The sequence below is a fragment of the Vigna radiata genome, chromosome 9 (genome assembly GCF_000741045.1).
Source record: "Vigna radiata var. radiata cultivar VC1973A chromosome 9, Vradiata_ver6, whole genome shotgun sequence".
Lineage (NCBI taxonomy): Eukaryota > Viridiplantae > Streptophyta > Magnoliopsida > Fabales > Fabaceae > Vigna > Vigna radiata.
In genome coordinates this window covers 8054838-8078805 of record NC_028359.1, presented here as the reverse complement: position 1 = coordinate 8078805, position 23968 = coordinate 8054838, and the positions used below count along the sequence as shown (strand labels likewise).

Sequence of the window (23968 nt, the reverse complement as noted above, 5' to 3'; positions counted from 1 at the left end):
TTGTATGTTTTCCTGTTGCGATGATCATCCATTTTTGGATGTGAGCAAAGGAGAATGAGGTCTCTGTGGAGAACGCTCTAGAGGATACTGAAGAAGCTGCTGTTTAGTTCTTCTAGGAATTTATGGGCTGTTATGCCTCTTTTGAACACTTATGTATTTTGAGAGACTTAGAATTTTCATGTTTTAATTTCCCTGCATCTAGATTACTGTAATCCTAATTTAAATACCTTAAACACTCTGCTTTCTATTATCATCTATGACGACGTCTTAATTTATATACATGTATGCTATATAATAGGGATGTTACATTTAACACCAATTGTTTTTGACATTCTAACAATTTATGTTTTTGACAGATTAACTTTCAAACACAATGTTTATCACATTTTTCAAGTCTTGGAGTGTCATCTAAAATTTTATCGAGAGGCAATCAATCATTACAAAAATCCATACTACCCAGACGTATAACTATATATATATATATATATATATATATATATATATATATATATATATATATATATATATATATATATATATATATATATATATATATTTGGGTCCCAAATACAGTATTTGTCACCAGCTTTATCATACAATATCAGATGCTTATGATGAAAACTAAAAATCAAACTTAAGTCGAATTAAGTGGAAAATTATTGTATTAATTATACTTTAATTATTAATTATAATTTTTTTTGTAGAAATAATTATTAATTCAACAATTGATATTCAAAATTAAGTTTTTAATTTTGATAGCACTTTAATAATTAATTTTTATATCGTTAAAACAGAATTAATAGTTCAGTACATAGATTATTTTAAAAAAATTATATGTAAATTAAAATTCTAAAGAATGAAATTATATATAAGAAAAATGTTTTTTTAACAATTTTTTTTATAATTATTTATATTATAATTCGTGATTGATTCATTTTAAATGTACGGACTAATAAAATAGTAATACATAATTAAAATAGTAATACATAATTATTGTTAAAAGAATTATAAAAAAATTGTTAAAATATTATATTGAGAATGCATAATCCATAAATGTACTCAAAGTCAACAAAATCCAATAAAACGAGGATGATTATTAAAGCTCACACATTAATTTCTTACTCATACTAATTATCATACCTAATTACACTAATTAAAACATAGATGATGAACGTTAACATCATTTGTGTATAAACAGGTTTGAAACACCTGCAATTGTCTTCTGTTCTTGGCCAACCTATTCAACAACTGAGGTAAGTTTTTCCTCTTTTTCGATTCTTTTACTGTCTCTGAAGGTGGTGAAAATGATGAATAAGATTCAAAACCATTTTTCTTGAAACCTTTCATCATTCTAACAGGTTTCAGAGACACATCAGAATCAATAAGATGAGGAAAATTTAACTTAGCTTTGCTACCACGCATCTTAAATGCAGCTTTATCATAAGCCAAACCAGCTTCTTCTTCACTTTCATAAGTTCCAAGCCAAATTCTCGCACCGTTCCTCTTCGGATCCCTTATCTCTGCAGCAAACTTCCCCCACGGCCGTCGCCTCACACCTCTGAAACGCTTCCACACCGGCGGCGCGTGACCCTCACGCGCCTCTATCAACAAGTTATTATTATCTGCATCATGAACACCTTCCGAGATTGGTTTGTACATTGAAGAATGCAAAACTTGATGACTGTAAACGCTCATGAGAGTGTTGGAACAATCTGGTTCGAGCTCAAGAAGATAGTGTTGAATAGATTCCAAGGATGAGAAATCACATGATGACGATGATGTTGTTGTTGTTGTGGTGGCCATGTTTTCAAAGGTGGTGCTTTTGTTGAACAACTTTGTTGTGGTTACTGAGAATAGTGTGATGTGTATTTATACCAGTAGGTTTTGGAGCTGTTTGGTTTTTTTGGTGTTTGTTGAATGTTTGAACAACGTGGTGATAATTTCTTTCTTTAATGATGTTTTCATGTGAGATGTTTCCTTGAAGCTACAAGGAGTGTTTGAAATAGCTTTGAAACTTTAAGTATCAGAAACACCCCCACGTGTGGTTTGTTCATATTATATTATCTTCTTTTTCTAATGGAAAAATCTCAAAAAAAACTATGAGACTTTGACACGAATATTTAGATGGTGTCACTAATATTATATAAACTATGACATTTAACCATGATTTGACACGTTATATAACATAAATTTATCGATAATATTTTAATAATTTTTTTTAATAATTTTTTCACATATGTCACTATTTTATTAGTTTGTATAGACTAATCATAAACTATCACATAAGTGGTTGTAAAAATGTTATAAAATAAGTTGTTAAAGAAACATTTTTCTAAATTTATTTATGTGTAATAGTACTGTGACATACTTTTACATTTATTTGGCAAAGTATAAAGGTAAAATAGTTATAAAAATATAAATTTTTGTATTTTTTCAAGAAAAAAAATGTAAAAAGTAAGAATAATATCAAATGAATGTAAAAAATTTAAGTGTGTCATATAACTGTTTTTCTAAATTTATATACCACTTCAACCCGAATCTTAAAAAAAAGTTTATAGATTATTCTTATAAGATGTTAATGTTTTCATTTTTATTGAATTTATCTTCAAATTTCCAACAAATATCTTCAAATTTTAGTTATTAATTTTTTATTGATTTGTATTTTTTGGGTGAAATGTAGTAATGTCTTTAAACTATATTATGACCATGAAAAAAGATGTTTTGTGAACACAAAATATTCCTTCTTCCCTTAAAAAACACTCTTATGCTTAAAATAATAATAATAAAGTAAATAATATTTTAATGGGTATTAGTTGTAGTTGAAGGCAAGTAATTAATGATTTTCATCATTCAAGTAAAAGCTTAAGATGGGCAATAAGAAAATCAAAATCTTGTTTCCTAATAATGGAAGTAAGAAGCAAATTAGGGTTTAACACAATGTGAAAACTTCCCCATTTAGTCAATAAGATGAAGTGTATTATGATATGACCCTTGAATGAAATTTTTTTGTTACATAAAATATAAAATAAAAACAGTACAAAGGTACATTCTTTGTCACCTTAGTGATTGTAATCTTGCCCACCATTTTTGAACCATAACATAGTAGTCAATGGTTGACCAATGGTCTTCTTTGTCTTCATATAACATTATTATGTGGATCGATAAACTTTGTCTACATCAATAATTATTAATTCAATGAATACCTAACTTTGATTATTAGTTATAATAAAATGTGTAAACATAACCTTTTTTTTTCTTACAAATGCTTCTAGAACAAAGAGTGCTACTAAACATGTGTATAATTAAAATCAGTATTAGTTAGGGTCACTTTGATTAATCATTGATAAAACATAATTTTAAATTTATCAAGAAAACCATTGGACTAATTAATTTAAATCTTTCATTCCAAATTCTTATAAGACAACTTAAAAGACTGAAAACGTAACTCAATAGACATAAACAAAATTTTCTATTTGAACTATCTTACGTTGGTAAATAAATATTAATCGTTTAACCATAATTGGCTTAGTTGTAATTTTAATGTTTATATTTTATAAATTTTTATTTTTAACTTTTTTTAAATAGCAGTTCTTTAATCATTAATTATCAATATTTGTGACATATCTAATTTTCTTACATAATTTCATTCTCTAATTTATTTATTTGTCTTTCACTTGCAATTTCATCCTTTACCATTTTAATTATCTTTCACTTTTTTTTTCAATTATTCGTAACACTTTTTTTTTGTTATTTTGTGCATAGTTAATTAATATTGAAAAGAAAAACACAAACATAATTGTGATACTTTTTCATGTTAAAGACTAAAAAATTAAAGATAGTGGCTATTTTGAAAAACAAAATTTAAAAAAAATGAAAATTTTGTGTAAAACTTAAAAAAAAAAGTACATTTAATTAAAAATGAACTTTTAAAGGAATGAATTAAAAACTTAACTCAATTCGATAAAATTAATTGTAAGATAAGGTTTGTATAACTTTAGTTATATAAAAAATTCTATTTTTATATAACTAAAAATTCTATTTTTAGTTAACGTATAACTTTCAATAAAATTAAAATTATATAAAAAAATATTAAAGAAAAAATTAGAAATTTTATAAAATATTGAAACTATAATTAGACTTAAGTCATATGGTTGAACAATAATTTGGATTATTTCTATTTTGTTTCATCTCCTAGTCGATATATGCGTGTCTGCTATTAATAATATTTTTTTCTTAGTGAGAAATGTAGAAAATATTTCACTGAAATTATTTTTGTATCTTCACCATAGGAGGTGTAAATAGTTGACTAAAAAGAAAATAGTTCACTCAACTAAAACTATTTTCTGAAAAAAAATATATATATTCAATCTAGAATAATTATATTCCTTTTATTAAAATATTTAGTGGATTTTCATTGCTTTATATAGTGTGAATGAAAAAAATTTGAATTCAAATTTGTTTACGCAAGCGCGTGACGAATCAAATTGAAAGAAGAAAAAAAAGTCTTGCTAACTTCTTTTGTTTATTTTTTTAATCATCACGCAAAGAATTTTTGTTACTTTTATAGTACATTTATCTTGTGTTTTTTAATTCATTTCCATTTCTAGCGATTTTACTTTAATTGCACTCCATTTTAGAAAATAAACTAGGATAAGATCCGTGTGTACGCGCGCGTCGGACGGGTCCTGGTTTTCTCTTTTAATTTATATTAAACAAATTAATATAATTATTATTATATTTAAATAAATCATTTATTTATATAATTCAAGTGTTATAATTATGTACAAATTTAAATATAATATTTAAATAAAGTATTTGAAAAATTTAAGTGGTTAATTAGAGGTATTTTCCTTTTTTAATAACAAGTTAATGTGAATAAATTATATTGTTTTAATATTATTTTTTTATATTAAATAATTTATTATAGAAAATACAACTAATAAGGAATAATAGATGATAATAATAATAATAATAATAATTTAAATAATAAAATTATAATATAATATTTGGATATGAATTTGGTGGTTTTAAATTATAAAATTGACATAATAATTAATTAGTGATATGTAGTAAAACAATATTGTTATCTAATTAAAAATTTGAATTTGAATTTTATCAACACATATATAGTAAATATTTTTACATATATGAAAAACGCAAAAAAGAATAGAAAAACTAAATTTCATGCGCATTACAAAAATTTCATTGAAAAAAATAAATTTATTGGTAAATTTGTACTATTGATAAATTTTGAAATTTTAATTTATCGATAAATTTCTTTGTTGATAAATAAAATATGTATTTTTGACAAAATAATTTAGCAAAAATATGAGCGACAAATTTTCAATTTAAATCTCGTTTTAAATGTCTAAATATAAAACTATTTCTTTGTCTACTTCCACATTATACAACTAGGGATGACAACGGGTCGGGTCGGGCACGAATAGTGCCTATCCGCAACCCGACCCGCCGGATAAAAACGTACCCGCCACCCGACCCGCTACCCGTCGGGTACCCGTTTAGAAAAAACCCGCCGGGTATTTTAAAACTCGCGGGTACCCACGGATACCCGCAAAAAATAAAAAAAAATATTTTTTATACATTTTAAAATAAAATTTAAATAAAATTACAAAAAAATATATATAATATAATATAAAATAAATTAAATATAAATTAAAGTTTAATTTTAATTAAATTTTACCTAAAAAAGTATAATTTTATTTTATTTTTAATTAAATTTAAATAAAAAATATATAAAATTAATTTTTTTTATTATTTTTTTCGGNTAACGGGTACCCNCNGGTTGGGTAGTATACTACCCGTACCCGACCCGTTTAGAAGCGGGTATTAAAATACCCGCTACCCGTTACCNGCGGGTAGTAAATATCCGCGGGTAGTAACTACCCGTCGCGGGTTTTACCCGCGGATACCCGTGCCTGCGGATTTTTTTGCCATCCCTATATACAACCAATCATTATTGGAACCCAAGACCTCTAGATATATGAGAAGTTAAGCCTCTTCATTTTCTTCTCCTTTTCATGTCCAAACCACACTATCATCAAGCTACTTGTTAGTCGAACTGTCTTATTGGTAGAGATAGCATACGCATTCTTCACCATCTTACCCCTTTTTCAATATAACCAACGTTTTTACCACAAAACAAATACCATGGAAAAGCAAAAGAAAAAAAGAAAAGGAGGAAAGGAAAAGTAAAGTGCCGTCATGGTGGCAACAATGTGACATGGCGATGGCTCACTAAGTGTCACTAGACCTTGAGTTATAATTGGAAGCATGGCTTCAATCTGGGATCCAGATTTTTCTGTCTCATGTGAGAGGCAAAATTGAAGTAGAGAATGAACATGTTGCAATTGGTGAAGCGTTTGACAATGACTAGCTTGGTTGACGATGGTCTTAGCCGGACAAGTGGATTGATGAATGCGAGGTTTAATTGTTGCATGAACTTATATCATGATAAGAGTTCTTGGGAGGACTAGACAATTTGAAACAATAGTGACTGAGTTCCCGATTGGTCGAGTTGTCGATTAGCTAATTTATCGAATTGATCGAACTTGAGAAAATTGTTGTTTATAGAAAAAAAATTTCATTGATCATTATTCACAAATTTTTCTTTTGATAATTACTAATGAATATAAATTTCTATCAATAAATATTACTAATAATACTTTTATTAACAAATTTCAATATGTAGAAAATCCATTAAAAAATTATTAATGATAGATTTTTAACATTTTTAACAAATTTTAAGCATCGATAATATTTATTTATTTCATAGTGACATAAATCCAAAAAACATAGAAATATATAATAGTAATTAAACTTATCAAATTAATTTATTTTATAAGATTTGAGCTTAATCCACATGAGTTGGATAAAAAAATCTCACAGAACTAAAAAAATCTCTTATTAAAAAATTTACGAAATTAAACATCCACAAAGTCCAATAAATCAAGATCAGTTTATAAAACCTTCTTTTAGCATGAAAAAAATATAATAATAAAACAAAATTTTGGAAATAATTAAATATAAGTCCAAAAACATGAAATTATAATAAAATTATGGGAATCATATCATAAATATAAAATAAAACACATTGTTCATACTATATCAAATAAAATAAAATATATTTCAATTTTTGTTTTTGGTCCAATCATTGAGATAAATGATCCACTTTAAAATTGTCAATATCCTTCATAATATCAAATGGAAGAAACATCTCTACGACTTTGATAGATTTTGATAGATTTGGCAAGAGACACTGCATCACATACAACAACTCCTCTACCAATGACTCCAAATAGATCTACAGGGATTATTAGAATTAAGAGGAAGTATATATATATATATATATATATATAATACTCATTTCTCGTTTTTGTTACATGTTATTTTCATTAATAAAGTAACTTTAAATAATAAAACGACGTACATTTTTCGCTTTAAATATTTATGCAACATAATCTTTATTATTAGTTTATTAAAAGAGATTAATTTAATTTTGTTTTAAAAAATATGAGATCTGATTAATAACATCTAAATTAGAGAAACAAAATTAAAAAAAAATTGAAAATAAAATACAAAGAGATATTAAACATTATTATCATAATTTATTTTTGTATTTTTCTACACGTGGTTGAAAATTTTTGGTGAATAAAAAATGTCTCAAAACCCATTTTGCACGTGCTTAAAGAGTAAAGGATGGTTCTAAGAAATTGTCCCAAAAATCTGACAAAATACAACCTTAGTCGTATAAATATAACACATTATACTCCTAAAACAGATACACATACTTCATTTTCATGTTCCAAAAGACCAAAATCAAATGAATTTCAACACCACTCTCGAATCCCATGATTATGCTCTTCTTCAATCCATTCAACGGTTCCTCCTCGACGATACCCAAGACTTCAATGCACTCACGGCGGTTTTGGCCGCACCCAACGCCGTTTCATCTCGGGGGAGCGGCGGCGGATCCACCTCCACCCTTTTCACCACTGCCATCAACATGGAAGAGCAAATAACTACTTCCACGGAGGCGCGTGAGGTGCCTGCGGAGGCGCGTGGAGAATACACGGAAGCGCGCAGTGAACACGCGTCTTACCAGAGGTTCAAGGGAGTGAGAAGAAGACCGTGGGGAAAGTTTGCGGCTGAGATAAGAGATCCAAAGAAGAACGGGGCGAGAGTTTGGCTTGGGACTTACGACTCGGCTGAGAGTGCGGCTTTGGCTTATGATCGAGCCGCTTTTGAAATGCGTGGCTCCAAAGCTAAGCTTAATTTTCCTCATTTGATTGGATGCCATGAGCCGAGCCAGAAAGAGAATGGCTAAAGTGGGATTTAATGATGTGGCGCCAAAATTTAAAATGAGTTGAGTTGAGTTAAATCCAACGATTCCCTAGAATATGAAGATATGTATGACTCATATTTATTATTTATTTTGAGAAAAAAGTTATTATAAAATTTCTTGATAGTTATCAATAAATAACGAGAACCTTTAAGTATTTTATTATGTTCTTTCGTATTTTTGCACGGTCGTTCTAGGTATAATTTTTATAAGACTTTCTATTATTCTTAGGATGAGTTTTTCATTTATTTTATTATTTTTGCTTATTTTATAATTTGTATATATTTTTTTAAGTGAAGTAATTTGGCATAGGATTATGTGATTCATTACCTTTTCTTCTAGAATGATATTGATATAAATTTTGTCGACAAAATATATAATTTTTTGTTCTGTTTCATTCTATTATTCATATATTTTTTTTTGTTATTATATGATTGGCCTATATGCATCAAAACATTTTGGAAAATTATGCCTATGATTATATCGTATGGACCATGGTTAGTTTAATATTTAAAAGTCTAACACCTCCTTATTATCTATATATACTTAAATAATTCTTTTTCCTTTTCTTTCTTCTTTTACCTATTTAAATATATCTCTTCTTCCTTTTCTTTTTCTTTTCATTTTTTCATTATTACCTCATTCCTTTCTTTTACACGTTTTCTTTCTTTCTTTCTCTCTTTCTTCAATTGTTTAGTTTTTTATTTTCTAATATGCTCTTCCTCCCCATTATTTTTTACAATAAATTGCATTATTGTGTTTTGCCATGCTTACATTGTTTGACTTTATAGATGTAGATATTATTTTGTTTGACTACATATTTGGTGGTCCTCAAATCATTGCTTCTAAAGCAAAACATATAGATTTACATATCTATGATGACATTAGAAGGATATGTTCAATTATACAGCTTGTGAATTTAGTGGTTTCTTCAATTTACGTAGTGGAATATCTTGGATGAAAGAAGAAAAGTATAGATCTAGGTTTTATAAATAAGGGAGATGACTCATTATAGTGTCATCCAATGGAGATTATTTTTTAGAGATAGAAAATAGATTATCACAATTGTCTTGTAAGCCAGAGAAATTTTGACAAGAATTTGAAGTTATGCGTTGAAGGATTCAATTTTGGGATGAGTCAGAACATGAGATAGAATTGCAATGAAATATGAGGAAACTTTGAATTATAACCTCTTTCTTAGGAACAAGAGAGAAAAGAAAAACAATTAGGAAAAAAGAGGAATAATGAAGATGAGTTATGAATCATAAGGTACTAATGATTGAGAAGAGAATAATGAGGAATTAATGGTATTTTGTTTAAAATTGTGATTGCAAAATATTATTAATTTGTGAATTTTATGAATGTTGTAAATTCTAAGAAGAATTATCACATTGTTTGATGTTAGAGTATGTATTGAATGAGAGTTTCGATTGTGAAGTCATTATAATTCTACTAAACTTATAAACTTATATAGATAATGAAGTTTAGGTGATGAGAGTTGAAAGAGATTCCTATGGTGATATTTGGTATAAATGAACATTTTTTTGGTTAGGCTATAGTGAATTAAACCTGTTCTAACGGAAAATTTTAGACCGAGTAAATTTGGTCGATCAAGACATTAAACAATAAAGTTATGATAGATGTAAGACTTCACGTGTATTTGGATCAATACATGTTATTCCAGAATTAATCTAGATCGAACTAGTGTGTTAATAATGGTAAATTATGATTGAATGGTCTTAAAGAGTGTGTTGAATGACTGAATTAATGTGTAGTTTGAGCTATAATAGTTAAATTTTCACTAGCTTACTCTTTGTTTTTGTAGTGTTGAGATATTTACTTGTAATGATAGTACATTATACATAAATATAGATAATGTAAATAAGAGTGATGAGTAGTGAGAAAACTACCAGGAGTTGAATACGAGTAATTGTAATTTGAACATATAAATTTTATATTATATAGATTGTTCTTATTTATAAAAGTATATTATTTATATATATATATATATATATATATATATATATATATATATATATATATATATATATAAAAGTTTGATTCTGTTTGATATTTAATTTGTAATACTTTAATTACTAGGAGATCGTATTTAATTTAAGGGTTAAATATGTTTTTAGTCTCTATACTTTGGGGCGATTTTGGTTTTAGTCCTTCTTTTAAACTAAGGTACAATTTAGTCCTTCAACTTTAGAAAACTCTGGTTTTAGTCTTTTTTACCAAATTTTTTTAACTTTATTTGTTGTTTCAAGCACGTTTCATTATAGCATGCGTTTGAAACAACAAATAAAGTTAAAAAAATTTGGTAAAAAAGACTAAAACCAGAGTTTTTTAAAGTTGAAGGACTAAATTGTACCTTAGTTTAAAAGAGGGATTAAAACCAAAATCGCCCCAAAGTATAGGGACTAAAAACATATTTAACCCTTAATTTAATAGGGGTATTACATAAAAAATGTTAGGTTTAGATGAGAAAATGTAGGCAGAGATAATGAAAGTCTAGGAGATAAAGAAATTAGGTGATTTCTGATTAGTGAACATACAAATGTATATGTAGACACAATACTTTGTATAACATCTTACCTTTTTGTCGTTATGATAACTACTTTGCTAAGGAGGTTTCTATACCTTTTTAATAAAAGATTAGTTCTTATTAAAGCTTAAACTATCATACTAATACTTGAAAAATTACTTTTTTAATGCTAAAATTTTAGAGAAATCACTTTCCCCGTTTTTATAGAGTGGAAGGTGAGAATGAAATTATGTTATGGATAGTTTATAGTTTATTGTGATGTACTTATCAAAATATACTATTTCTTATATTTACTTGCATCACCACCGAATCCAATTAAAAAAATAAAACGATTCAAGAATATTATCTATCATAAAAAATACTTTTCAAATTTGTCAATTATATGACAATTTAATCATGGATTTGTCATTTTCTCGACTAATTTAGTTTACAAATTTGGTCAAAAACACTCTAAATTATATAGTTGTAAAATATCAAGATTAGATTAACATAAGATACTTTTGAGGATGGAATTATAAAGTTAGAAGCATAATAATGGCCTTTGATAAGTTCTAGGTTATTTTGGAACCATCTCTTAAAGTGTTCTAATATAATGTAATGTTTATAATAATAACAGAACTATTGACTACAACATTTTTTTTAGTTCAAAAATGATTTTTTTTTTCATGTTCTTTTTCCTTTTTTGTGAGTTTGTGGTTGTACAAAAGATCAAGATGACAAAGAAATTCTTGTTATAGTGTTGTCTATTTTTTGCAATTTCTTGTTGAAAAAAAAGATTAATATATTAGAGCAACAAAAAATAATGGATAAATTATAAGGTGAGACAATAAAGATATGATTGCATAATAAATTAGGGTTATGTTGATGGTACCATTGCGTGAGTTTCTATATTGAATGCAACACCAACTAAAACCAGACACCACTTGGAATTTTCTTCAATTTATTTTACTCTTTTTCACAAGCTTGAACACATTAACAATGGAACATCTTGGGATGGTCGAAACAATGTTTGAAACTTGAACTTCCATTTGGAGACCTAGACACTTGGATTTTATCACATTTATTTAAGAATAATAAAATAAAAGTGTTGAAAAAGTATGTTTTTAAATTTATAAATTTATTGTTTAGAGAATGAAAATCGTTTCCTAATGGTTTAATTGCTTCTTTTGTCCCTAGTTTGGTTGAAGTGTGTCAAATTCGTCTCCCTTTTAGAAAAATGTCAATTTCGTCCCCATATAGAAAAAATTTGTGTCAATCAAGTCATCTTCTTTAAAAATCACTGCTTTCAAAACTCATTTTATCCACTACAATATCAGGGATCGGACCCATGAAGTGGTTATTATTCAAAACTCACTTTAAGTTTTTAACACCATTAGTTTGTATTTAACGAAGATGACTTGATTGACACAAATTTTTTCTATATGAGGACAAAATTGACATTTTTCTAAAAGGGGGACGAATTTGACACACTTCAACCAAACTGGAAACAAAAGAAGCAATTAAACCTTTTCTAATTTAGGATTTAGACGTTGAAATTGTTTTTTTCCCTAAATTTGAGAGTAATATATTTGAAAAAAAAAGTTGAAGAATAACATATTCCAAATTTTAAGAACTGAAAATTAAATTAAAATTTAAAAAATTTACAATAATATATATGCATACTGTAGAATTTTGTAAGTGGGTGAGATTAAGTCTGAAAAGAACCGCAGATTTGTTCGAACTTATCTAAAATAACAAATAGACAACGTCGATTCTACGTAAATGCAAATAATACTATTAAAAAAATTAAGACTAAGATAGGCAAGTTTTAGGTATATATATAAACACACACTAAGGGTGAATTTCTTCATATTTTTGTTGTAGATTATTTATTATAAGTTTGTAGTTAGAATTTATCAATTCATGTTATAAATACTTTAAAAATAAAGGTATTAATTAATCTGAATTTATTTGATAGAGGTAATGTACAACAAAAATTATGAAAAATATGCATATAAGTATATTATTGAAACAAAGAAAATGTATTGAAGTAAAGGAAAGAGATAAAGTGTTTGAAATAAATGATTGAAAATGACATGGTTAACAGTACTTTGTTATTCCTTGTTAAGATTTCATACTTAGGATTTAAATAAGTGTTCATAAGTTTCAACTTATGTTACAAAATACAAGTATGATATTTATAAAACATAAATCTTATATATATATATATATATATATATATATATATATATATATATATATATATATATAATAAATGATCAATTAAAAAAGATATTGACATATATTTTTGGTTATTATGTATTGTTATAAATTAAAATATACTTTAAGATATAGTTACATATTATCATATATATTTTTTAATATATTGTTATATATTAGATAAGTGAGAATGTAATATTTAATAGAAAATATTGTAAAACACAAAGTTGAGGGAAAAACTTTTAATAGAAAATTTGACAAGTTAAAGAGAAGGGAAGAAAGTTTTAAAGGTGAAGTTTTGAAGGAGAAGAAGGAAGAAGTGATGAGTAAGAGGTACGGGAAACTTATATATTTTTTTCATTTATTGTCTTCTTGCATGTTTGTGTGTGTGGTGACTCGACTAAAGGTGATGAAGGACAATTCTAAGTTGTATTAAATGAGAACTTCATTGGAACTCTTGAAAGGAGTAAAGTACACTTGTGTATTTTCTTGCAACTCTCAAGGAGAACAATGTAAAGTGACATCGATGTACTTTGTCAGAGTTCGTGAGGAGAATAATGGAAAGTAACACTTACACTTATATTGCTGAACGTCAAACCTCTTAGAAATCTAGTGCTCAAGCCTTGTTGATTGTTGCTGAGCACGAGTGCCTAACTAATTAATATGACCTCCTAAAGATTGTGAATAACTTAAAAACATGTTTCTAACTCAAAGTAGCTACCCCAAACCAGCTTGATTACTCTAGACTACCTAATCTCACTTCTACTCTTTTAAATCCATAAATTGACAACCTAGGATTCTAAACCAGTTAGAAAGAACCTAACAACTAACCCCAAATCATCCACCTACTCCATTGAATTTCACTAGTCAAAACCACTTAAGTGAACCAAAATCTATATAAATGCACCCTCTATTTGCAATCACTAAATTCTACTTCAGCTTTCTCTTGTCTCAAAGTTTAAACAAGTCATAAATGACCCTAGGGCAGATCTAAAAACCCTGTTCAACCCATTCAACCTTTACTTCAAAATCTCACCTATCAAAATCCTCTTTTTAGACCAAAACGACTCATGACTCAACTTACTTCATATTTCTCCCCACTACACCAAATGGATACCATAAATATTCACACCATCAATCACTCAAAACATTAAATCCAATCCAAAGCAGAATCATATAAGGAATTCAAGCATCATACTACCAATTAAACTCATCAAAACAAAATGAACACTAAAACAAATATCTCAATTACATTTATCATCCAAGGAACCATAAATCATACTTCTAAATTAAAATTTAAGAATGAACACTTGCTTCTCTAACCTTAACAAGAATGCTACCAAGCTTTGCACGGTGCATTACCCTTACTTCTAGCTTAAGGAACTCTAGAAAAGCCTACAACCCATAGAATTGTGATCAAAGTGAATCTTTAGGACCTTTTATCAACAATGAACTAGAAAAGAGAGGCAGACGACACATGCGAAAATGTTCTAATCATGTGTATCTTAAGCTAAGAATTAAAGGAAAAAGGAGCATAAACTTACTTGCTCTAAAAGGAAAACTGATTGGTAAGAATTTGAAAGTTTATCACTATGATCTTCTAGGCCTTTCCTAATCATCAAATAGATGAGTTAGGAATTAGAAATCTTAGAGAGAAGATAGAGAGAACTCATGGAAAAAATTTAGAGAGATGACTACTATTTTAGATAAAAAAACGTGTTTATAAAATTCTATTTATATTATTAAATTATTTTAATATTAAAATATTCGATTTTATTATTTTAAAACTCTTATCAACTTTAGAACTCTATTTTTTTCGGTTTTTATAAGTAGGATAATAAAAAAATTCAAATTAACATAATTAACTAATTATTTGAGAGCATGCAATTTTTTTAAAACATACGGTATATTCTAACGTCTCATTGACATCGAACAAAATATTAATAATTTACTATCACATAAAAAATATTATTGAAAGAAGAAATACATAATATAAAATTGACATTTTATTTATATAAATAAAAAATAAAATTGACAAAATATATATTTTTCAAAATATATTATTTCATCATTGTCTAATCGTTAAAATAGTTTACGTGAATAATTATGATAATATAAAATTATAACTTCTTATATAAAAATTGTTACCCTATTACCATACTCATGAAAGATGTATTTGTATAGTCTGATCTCTCTTTATATAATTTGACCATGTCACCATTCTGGCACAACATTGTATAAACAACATTGTCTAAGAAGATGATGCAACAAGACATGATTAAAAGCTGTGAATGTGAAATCGTATTTTTTTTAATATAAAAAGATGTCAGTGACAAAGTACAGAAGCCAGAATAAAAATGTACGGTTGAATATTCATTATTTTTTATTGCATTTGATTTGCATGGCCAAATGGCATTATGAACTCTGTATTCAAAAGTAAAAAAATGAAGATGGCGGCAAAAATGGCAGATGTATGTTTGACTGTAATAACTCCATAGCTTTGTTTAATACATCCACTTTCCATTGTAGAAGCTGGCCGGCGGAGTTTCACATGCATATGCCACTTTTTGTAGCTTTCTATACCTTTTCTAGTTTTTGTCATTCTTGTTATTCTAAGCACATCTTCTTCATTGTTTCACATTTCTCTTTCTATTTTGTGTGTGAATATATATATATATATATATATATATATATATATATATATATATATATATATATATATATATATTTGCATGTATATATATAAATGTCATTCTTAGGTGATCTTTCATTTGAGTTGAAACAGTGTTCTGAGGATTTGGAGAGATTATCAAACCTCTTTGAGAGGTGGATTTCTGGTAATGCTCACAACTTTGGTGGGGCAAGAGAATCAAAATTTCTAGTTTTTTGCTGTAGAATGGTTTATAGCTCACTATGTGAACTAGGAAACTTGTAAATATGCATGTCTATATGTTGTTTTTGTGAGGTTTTTCTGAGAGAAGACATTGGGAGATTAGTACTAAGAAGTTGGAATAAATTTATATAAAAGACTAGGATATCACTTCTAACCAAAAACGGATTTGGGTTGAAAATGATTTCCTGATATCTTATGAATATATTCATAATTCTTTAGTACCAAATCTCCTAGTACTTTTCCTCGGAAAAACCTCACAGTTTCAGATTTATGTTGTTGTCTCAACTGCAATATTGTTTGGGGCATTGCTAACATTTTTTATTATGTTTTGCTGATATGGTTCATCAATATCTACATTTAAAGGGTTCTAACTGAGACTCAGAGCTCAAGAGTGCATATATTGTGTTGTTGGAAGAGAATAGAAGATAAGCAGCTTCAAAATGGGAGAGGGGTCTGTTGAACTTGAGGCTATTATAAAGGAAGCTGTTGATCTGGTATGTGAAAACATATTATAGTTTCTTAAATGCAAATTATCAGTTAGCACTTCAATGTTGGTTAATCAGTTGGAAATTAATCAGAAGCTGTTTTAGTTTTGTTTAAAAAAAGGTGATGATTAGTAGTAGTACATAGGAGGTAGAAACCAAATTGGTTCAAGGAATTTGATGAACTTGGAATTTGTGACATGCAGGAGAACATTCCTCTTGAAGAGGTTTTTGATAATCTCAAATGCACAAGAGAAGGTTTAACCTCTCAGCAAGTACAAGAGAGGCTAGACTTGTTTGGATACAATAAGCTTGAAGAAAAGAAGGTCAAAATTCAAACTTCAATGCCTTTTTAGTTTCTTATTTCCTTTTCAAATTGTTTATCAGGTTTCTCATGAATAGCTTCTGCATATACCTTTTAATGATTGAACAGGAAAGTAAGATACTGAAGTTTTTGGGGTTTATGTGGAATCCTCTGTCATGGGTTATGGAAGCTGCTGCTATCATGGCCATAGGCATGGCACATGGAGGGGTAAATCTTCACCTTTGCTTTTGAGTTTAAACTATATATTCTTCATGATATTGTTAAGTTTAATTTAATGAATGAAAAAAAAAAAACAATTTATAATCCATTATCCACTAAATTTGATATAACAATAACAACTCCTTAATTCTGCAGAATGAAAGAGCAGATTATCAAGATTTTATTGGCATAGTTCTTTTGCTACTTATAAACTCCACCATCAGTTTCATAGAAGAAAACAATGCTGGCAATGCAGCTGCTGCCCTTATGGCCAGATTAGCCCCAAAAGCAAAGGTAATTTCCCTCTTCAACTGATTTAACTGTAGCTTCCTATATCAGAATTGCATGTTTTTTGTTTTCCTTTCAGATTTCTCTACCAATATCTTTGTTATACTGTTTTGTTTACATTTCCTTTGGCATCCAATTACATTTACAGGTACTTCGTGATGGAAAATGGAGTGAAGAAGAAGCTTCGGTGTTGGTTCCTGGAGACATAATTAGCATCAAGCTTGGTGACATAATTCCTGCTGATGCACGTCTCCTTGAAGGTGATCCTTTGAAGATTGATCAGGTAAAACTGGCTGTTAGTGGCTGAGGTTTATGCATATCAGCCATCTTAAACTAAAATAAGATGTGAACTAAATAGGAAACTCTGAAACGGTTCTAATATTTTCTCAAGAAAAAGGGAATATGTTTCTGTATTAGTATGAAATTTATCATTTCACACATAGATGGAGAAAGTTAGTAATATGGATCTCATGCTAAATAGGATCTCTGAAAAACTGGTCTGAACCAAATGGCTTCGTGTGGTGATTCATGTAGAGTTCAGATTCTTGGGTTTTTTGGTACAGTCATGAGCATTAAAAATGCACTGATGTTAGTATATTAAAATTCTTTTTAAGATATTTTAAAACATCAAAATCAGTGTCTATCAATATATTTTGAAGACACAACAGAGAAACAACACACACAAAAAAACCAGCAAAAACTCCAAATTCGTCTATGTAACTGATCTTAAGCTAATGGTAAAAGGCTCTTGTTATTGATGATGCTGCATACAAAGATGAAATGTGACATGAACTTCATCATCATTCCATTCCATGCATCCCCCTCTTACATTCAATTATATATGTTCATGTGTTTTTCAGTCTGCTCTTACTGGGGAGTCACTTCCTGTCACCAAACACCCTGGAGAAGGAGTATATTCTGGTTCAACATGCAAGCAAGGAGAAATTGAGGCAGTGGTTATTGCAACCGGAGTTCACACCTTTTTTGGGAAAGCAGCTCATCTTGTGGAGAACACAACACATGTTGGACATTTCCAGCAGGTTCTCACATAGAATTTGTAGTGCTCTTAATGTTGTGCAAATGAATGTTGTCTCAAGTAAAGTCATTTCCGTGTGAAATATTTGTCAAGATGATGCTCAGTGACATCACATAATTGTTACAGGTTCTAACATCTATTGGGAATTTCTGCATCTGTTCCATTGCTGTTGGTATGGTCATTGAAATCATTGTGATATATGCAATCCATAAAAAGGGATACAGAAATGGTATTGATAACCTTCTGGTACTATTAATTGGTGGCATCCCTATTGCAATGCCAACAGTCCTTTCTGTTACAATGGCTATTGGTTCACACCGGTTGTCTCAGCAGGTTTGTGATCCAAACATTTCAACGGCTTTTAAAAGACCAGCAATGTGCTGTTGAGCTAATAACTATCATGGTTGTATCCTTTGCAGGGTGCCATAACAAAGAGAATGACTGCCATTGAAGAGATGGCTGGAATGGATGTGTTATGCAGTGACAAGACAGGCACATTAACTCTTAACAAGCTTTCAGTGGACAAGAATATCATTGAGGTCTTAATTTTTTCTTCTTAGTTCCTACAATGAAACTGAACATAGCTAATGGTTTGATACAATTTCATACGGGCAAAATGTCATTAACGTACAAAGGTGAATTGGAAAGGACATGGTAGATTCCTTCAAGCAATGCTAATAATTAGACCACTCAATTCTGAAATTATACAACTCAACTTCTTAAAGAAACATATTATGGGAAAGTGGTGTGCAATGATAATAATAGACATCAACTTACAATTTATGATAATTTATGATAAAGCACTGAAAAATCCTTTTCATATATTGAACCTTTACATTTTGCATACATGAGATATTAATGAATCTGAGTGATGGTGTTATGCTAACTTTCTTTTTCCAAACAATTATCAATATCTGGTAGGTTTTTGCTAAAAACGTTGACAGTGATATGGTTGTACTTATGGCCGCAAGAGCATCAAGGCTAGAGAACCAGGACGCAATTGATGGTGCTATAGTTTCAATGTTAGCAGACCCAAAGGAGGTACAAGTTCAAAGATACCTTACTAGATTAACAAGACTAAAGCCTTTTTGTCATTACATTTTGCAGTGCATTCCAAAATTTTATAAAGTTGCAGATGCTGGCTAAATTAGTATCCTATATTATCAGACAATAATTTTTCACTATTCTAATTGTAGCATTCAGCAAAGCAAGTTTCCACCATCTTCTGTAGTTGAAATCTGGTTAGTTTACTAATGGTCCTTTACTTTTGCAAGGCAAGAGCTGGAATAAAAGAAGTTCACTTCCTTCCATTCAATCCAACTGATAAAAGAACTGCACTAACATACCTTGATGCTGCTGGTAAGATGCACAGGGTTAGCAAAGGAGCACCAGAGCAGGTAGTGCATAATCCAAGTCTAAAGAATCATAGTACCAACTAGAGTAACGTTGTTTGATCATTATTTAACTATACTTTGTAGATTCTCAATCTTGCATATAACAAATCAGAAATACAACAAAAGGTTCATGCAATCATTGACAAGTTTGCAGAACGTGGACTTCGTTCTCTTGCAGTTGCCCGCCAGGTTTACTCCCTAAGAATTCTCCATCATCTCGTTGGTATACAATGTGTGCATTTTTTTTATAGAAATTGAATTTTTCTCCAATTTAGGAAGTACCTGAGGGAAATAAAGACAGTCCAGGAGGACCATGGGAATTTGTTGGCCTTCTGCCTCTTTTCGATCCACCTCGCCATGATAGTGCAGAAACAATTAGAAGAGCTCTTGATCTTGGCGTGAGTGTCAAAATGATCACTGGTATGTGTCACTATTACTTCATGTTCATTTAAGAGTATTGCAAATATCTTGATTGCGTTTACAATATGAACTTTTAAGGAAATGCCTCTGTGAACAAACAAGTTCTAGACACAAAACTATGTATGATTATAAATGAAATCTTCTATTTGGAAAACTAATTATGGTGCTATCACTGCTTAGTATTCTTCTTACAGTTAGTTATTCTTTAAAGAAATTGTCTTCCTGCATAGAACAACTAAACAGTCTTAATTGTTACCTTGATGTCTTCTATGCTTTAATTGCTATTGTTTAGACTACTCAACAATGTGTCATAGACAGTGGAGAAGAGAAGAAAGTGCATTAAAACAAATCAAATTAAAATTGCATGGCTTAACATGACATCTAGCTACATTTCTAACACCCTGAATTTTTCAAATTCTAATGTAAAGCCTATCACATTGGGTACTGTAGTGTGTTGGGAAAATCTCATTATGCACACTCATAACGTGATCCACACAAATAATTATACTCTTCAATCCATTGTGGGTGATTTTCATTAAACCTTATCAACCTTTAAATAGGTGCAAATCAGGCTTTGGACCAAGTACAAATAATAAAAACTGACAATAAAATATCAACTTAAAAATAAAATTTGTTTATTCTATCTAGATAAACAGAAAATCATAACTATCCATTTCTATATTATCTCTATCAAATCAAACCAAATATTACTAGACTCAAAACTAATAAAATAATAAATGTCTAAAATTTAAGTTTATCTCAACACACTCAACATAGAAAAAAGTCTGAGTGATAGTTTCTGCTACTAATGAGTGATTCTACCAGTATAACAGAGTTATTCTCGTATTCTTTCTTACTGTTTTAATTCTAGTGTGCACAAGAAAGAGATGCTTATGTTATGTTACAAAAAAACATTTCAGGTGATCAACTTGCAATAGGTAAGGAAACAGGAAGACGTCTTGGGATGGGGACTAACATGTATCCTTCTTCATCGCTACTTGGTGAAAATAAAGAAGGATTGGGTGCTGTCGCTGTTGATGATCTCATTGAGAATGCTGATGGTTTTGCTGGAGTCTTTCCTGGTAAGCCAAGAAAGAAGTAATCAAAAGGAAGCTGTAATTTAATGTTATGTTCAATTTTTGATAATGTGTTTCCCTCAGAGCACAAGTATGAGATTGTGAAGAGGTTACAAGCTAGAAAACACATTTGCGGGATGACTGGTGATGGGGTGAACGATGCACCTGCCTTGAAGATAGCAGACATAGGTATTGCTGTAGCAGATGCCACAGATGCCGCCAGAAGCGCATCTGACATAGTCCTAACAGAACCTGGGTTGAGTGTGATCATAAGTGCAGTTTTAACTAGCCGTGCAATTTTCCAGAGAATGAAAAATTACACAGTAATTCCACAACTATCTACATATATGTAAAAGAAAATAATTCTAATCTTTCTGTGACAACAAATCATGATATTTTTATTCCTTTTCCTTTGCAGATATATGCCATATCTATCACTATTCGTATTGTGGTAAGCTTTTTGTACATGAAGAATATATTCAGAATGAACCTGATCACCAACCTTCTTCTCATTTTCATTTTTTTTTTTTTTATTTCTTTTCAGCTTGGTTTCATGTTACTGAACAGCTTTTGGAAATTTGACTTTCCTCCCTTCATGGTTCTTGTCATTGCCATTCTCAATGATGGTAATATTAACTTCTTTCTAGTATCTTAATCTAAAGTTTCATCATAATTTGGTGGTTAGTACATGAAATATTTTCTTTCTTGTCCACTTACTTGTTAGCATCCTTGTAGGTACCATCATGACAATATCTAAAGATAGGGTTAAGCCCTCTCCATTTCCTGATAGTTGGAAGCTTAGTGAAATTTTTGCAACTGGGATTGTTCTTGGCAGCTATCTTGCTCTAATGACTGTGGTCTTCTTCTATATAGTTGTTGAAACAGACTTCTTTCCTGTAAGTATCTTCTTTTCCAGTTGTCCACTACGTTTTTCTTTCATTCAATGATATGATCGTTGATATGAAGTATTTTTCCCCAGAACAAATTTGGCGTGAGACACTTTCATTATGATCCAGATGCTGAGGACAGTGATCCAACCAAAAGTATGTTGGGATCTGCTGTCTATCTTCAAGTTAGTACCATTAGTCAAGCCTTAATTTTCGTGACAAGGTCAAGGGGTTGGTCCTACACAGAAAGACCTGGTCTTTTGCTTGTCACTGCCTTCATCATTGCTCAAGCGGTACATGGTTTTTTCAATCTTCCTGAATTACTTATCCAAACCTCTAAAACCATTTGAACTTGCTTATTTCATTTTGCCATAATTTTGACAGATTGCTACTGTTATATCTGCCACTCTCACTTGGGATGTTGCCGGGATCAGAAGAATCGGTTGGGGCTGGACAGGAGTTATTTGGCTTTACAATACTGTAACTTATTTATTTCTAGATCCTTTGAAGTTTGCAGTTCGTTATGCATTAAGTGGAAGGGCTTGGAATCTGGTGGTAAACCAAAGGGTTAGTATTATGACTGAACCTCATAAATTCAGCAAAAACTTGTGGAGAATGAATAACAAGAAATAGGTTGAAAACATAAAGTATGCCAGATGATTTATCATATATTTTATACTCTTAAGACTCAGAATGACTAGAGCACTTATATTTATCATATATTTAACAGACCGCATTCATCAACAAAAACGACTTTGGAAGAGAAGCTCGTGAGGCTGCATGGGCTACTGAGCAGAGAACCTTACATGGCCTCCAATCTGCTGAGCCAAAAGGGTTTACAGATAAGCACACCTTCAGAGAAATTAATACATTGGCAGAAGAGGCAAGGAGAAGAGCAGAGATAGCAAGGTCACTGTCTTTGTTCAACTTCAAACTGTTTTTTAATTTTAATTTACCATTAAATGGTTTTTCTTTTCCCCCCTTATTAAAATTTTCTTCCTTTTGATGCAGGCTGAGAGAGCTTCACACTCTGAAAGGTAGAGTGGAATCATTTGCCAAGCTAAGGGGTTTGGACATAGATGCCATGAACGGACACTACACTGTCTAAGACTTTATGACTGCTATCTCTCATGATTCTTATATCATGTGGCTCTTGTATTATGGCTTTCTCACGTGTCAGAGACTACAGGTTTTACCTCAACAATGTATCTGCCGAATTTTCATTTACTTTTCGTTCAAACCATTGGTTGTTGTTTGATCTTTTCCTTTGTCTTTCTTCTTTGGGTTAATTGTATCTATTGTTATAATAATGTTATTCACACATATCACTCTTTGGAAAGTAAAATATTTCATTTGTAAACTTTTCTTAGTTTTGCAAGAAAACATGAATGGCAATAGTTCTAAACAATACATTGAAGTAATATACAAATAAATGGGTGTCATTTTCTTCTACCGGAGCTATAAAATGGTAAAATATTCTGTTTCATCGCATGATATCAACTCAAATTAAGAGATTATACTGCTAACCCAGAATTTATTGGCAAGTAGTTTATATATGTTATATACAATTGTTTGTGGTTGGAACTAATATTACTGTGGTTGAATAGAGAAAACATTCGGAAGACAGTGCCCTGATAATAACAAATGTAATGTGCAGAAATAAGAAATTGAGAATGAAACAAAAAATCATAGAAGGAAAACTTCTCTTTGTAGCAACAGCTACCAACAACTACCTAAATGATCCCATGCAGACTCTAACCTTATCACATGCTTCCCACACTTGTTGCCAGATATGCAAATTTGTTATAGGCTGCATAGTTCCCTTCTTTACAAGTACATATATAGGATTGCATAAAATTTTAA

At 29.7% G+C, this 23968-nt stretch overlaps 3 protein-coding genes across 3 annotated transcripts; 2 read left to right on the top strand and 1 right to left on the bottom strand.

The window, feature by feature from the left end:
- Positions 1-1046: 1046 nt before the first annotated feature.
- Positions 1047-1945, bottom strand: LOC106773927 (ethylene-responsive transcription factor 1B). Its single transcript, XM_014660695.2, has one exon. The coding sequence runs from the start codon at positions 1801-1803 to the stop codon at positions 1150-1152; it is 654 nt and encodes a 217-aa protein (XP_014516181.1). The 5' UTR covers positions 1804-1945; the 3' UTR covers positions 1047-1149.
- Positions 1946-7813: 5868 nt separating this feature from the next.
- LOC106773930 (ethylene-responsive transcription factor 13-like) lies at positions 7814-8533 on the top strand. The gene has a single exon (XM_014660698.2). It carries the CDS (start codon positions 7841-7843, stop codon positions 8342-8344), a length of 504 nt encoding a protein of 167 aa, XP_014516184.1. The 5' UTR covers positions 7814-7840; the 3' UTR covers positions 8345-8533.
- Positions 8534-16389: 7856 nt separating this feature from the next.
- On the top strand, positions 16390-23887 carry LOC106773521 (plasma membrane ATPase 1). Its single transcript, XM_014660206.2, has 21 exons — positions 16390-16493; positions 16688-16807; positions 16915-17013; positions 17161-17298; positions 17441-17575; positions 18153-18332; positions 18455-18661; positions 18748-18867; positions 19250-19369; positions 19603-19725; positions 19807-19911; positions 19998-20142; positions 21063-21224; positions 21303-21541; positions 21637-21669; positions 21763-21844; positions 21954-22114; positions 22198-22398; positions 22490-22672; positions 22836-23014; positions 23117-23887. Exons 1-21 carry the CDS (start codon positions 16440-16442, stop codon positions 23211-23213), a joined length of 2883 nt encoding a protein of 960 aa, XP_014515692.1. The 5' UTR covers positions 16390-16439; the 3' UTR covers positions 23214-23887.
- The last annotated feature ends 81 nt before the right edge of the window (positions 23888-23968 follow it).

Bases quoted from the DNA above. Each gene is read 5' to 3' on its own strand.
- LOC106773927 (XM_014660695.2), bottom strand. From the start codon at position 1,803: ATGGCCACCACAACAACAACAACATCATCGTCATCATGTGATTTCTCA.
- LOC106773930 (XM_014660698.2), top strand. From the start codon at position 7,841: ATGAATTTCAACACCACTCTCGAATCCCATGATTATGCTCTTCTTCAA.
- LOC106773521 (XM_014660206.2), top strand. From the start codon at position 16,440: ATGGGAGAGGGGTCTGTTGAACTTGAGGCTATTATAAAGGAAGCTGTT. The intron at 16,494-16,687 runs GTATGTGAAAAC...TGTGACATGCAG, and splicing joins TAAAGGAAGCTGTTGATCTG to GAGAACATTCCTCTTGAAGA. The intron at 19,370-19,602 runs GTACAAGTTCAA...TACTTTTGCAAG, and splicing joins TGTTAGCAGACCCAAAGGAG to GCAAGAGCTGGAATAAAAGA.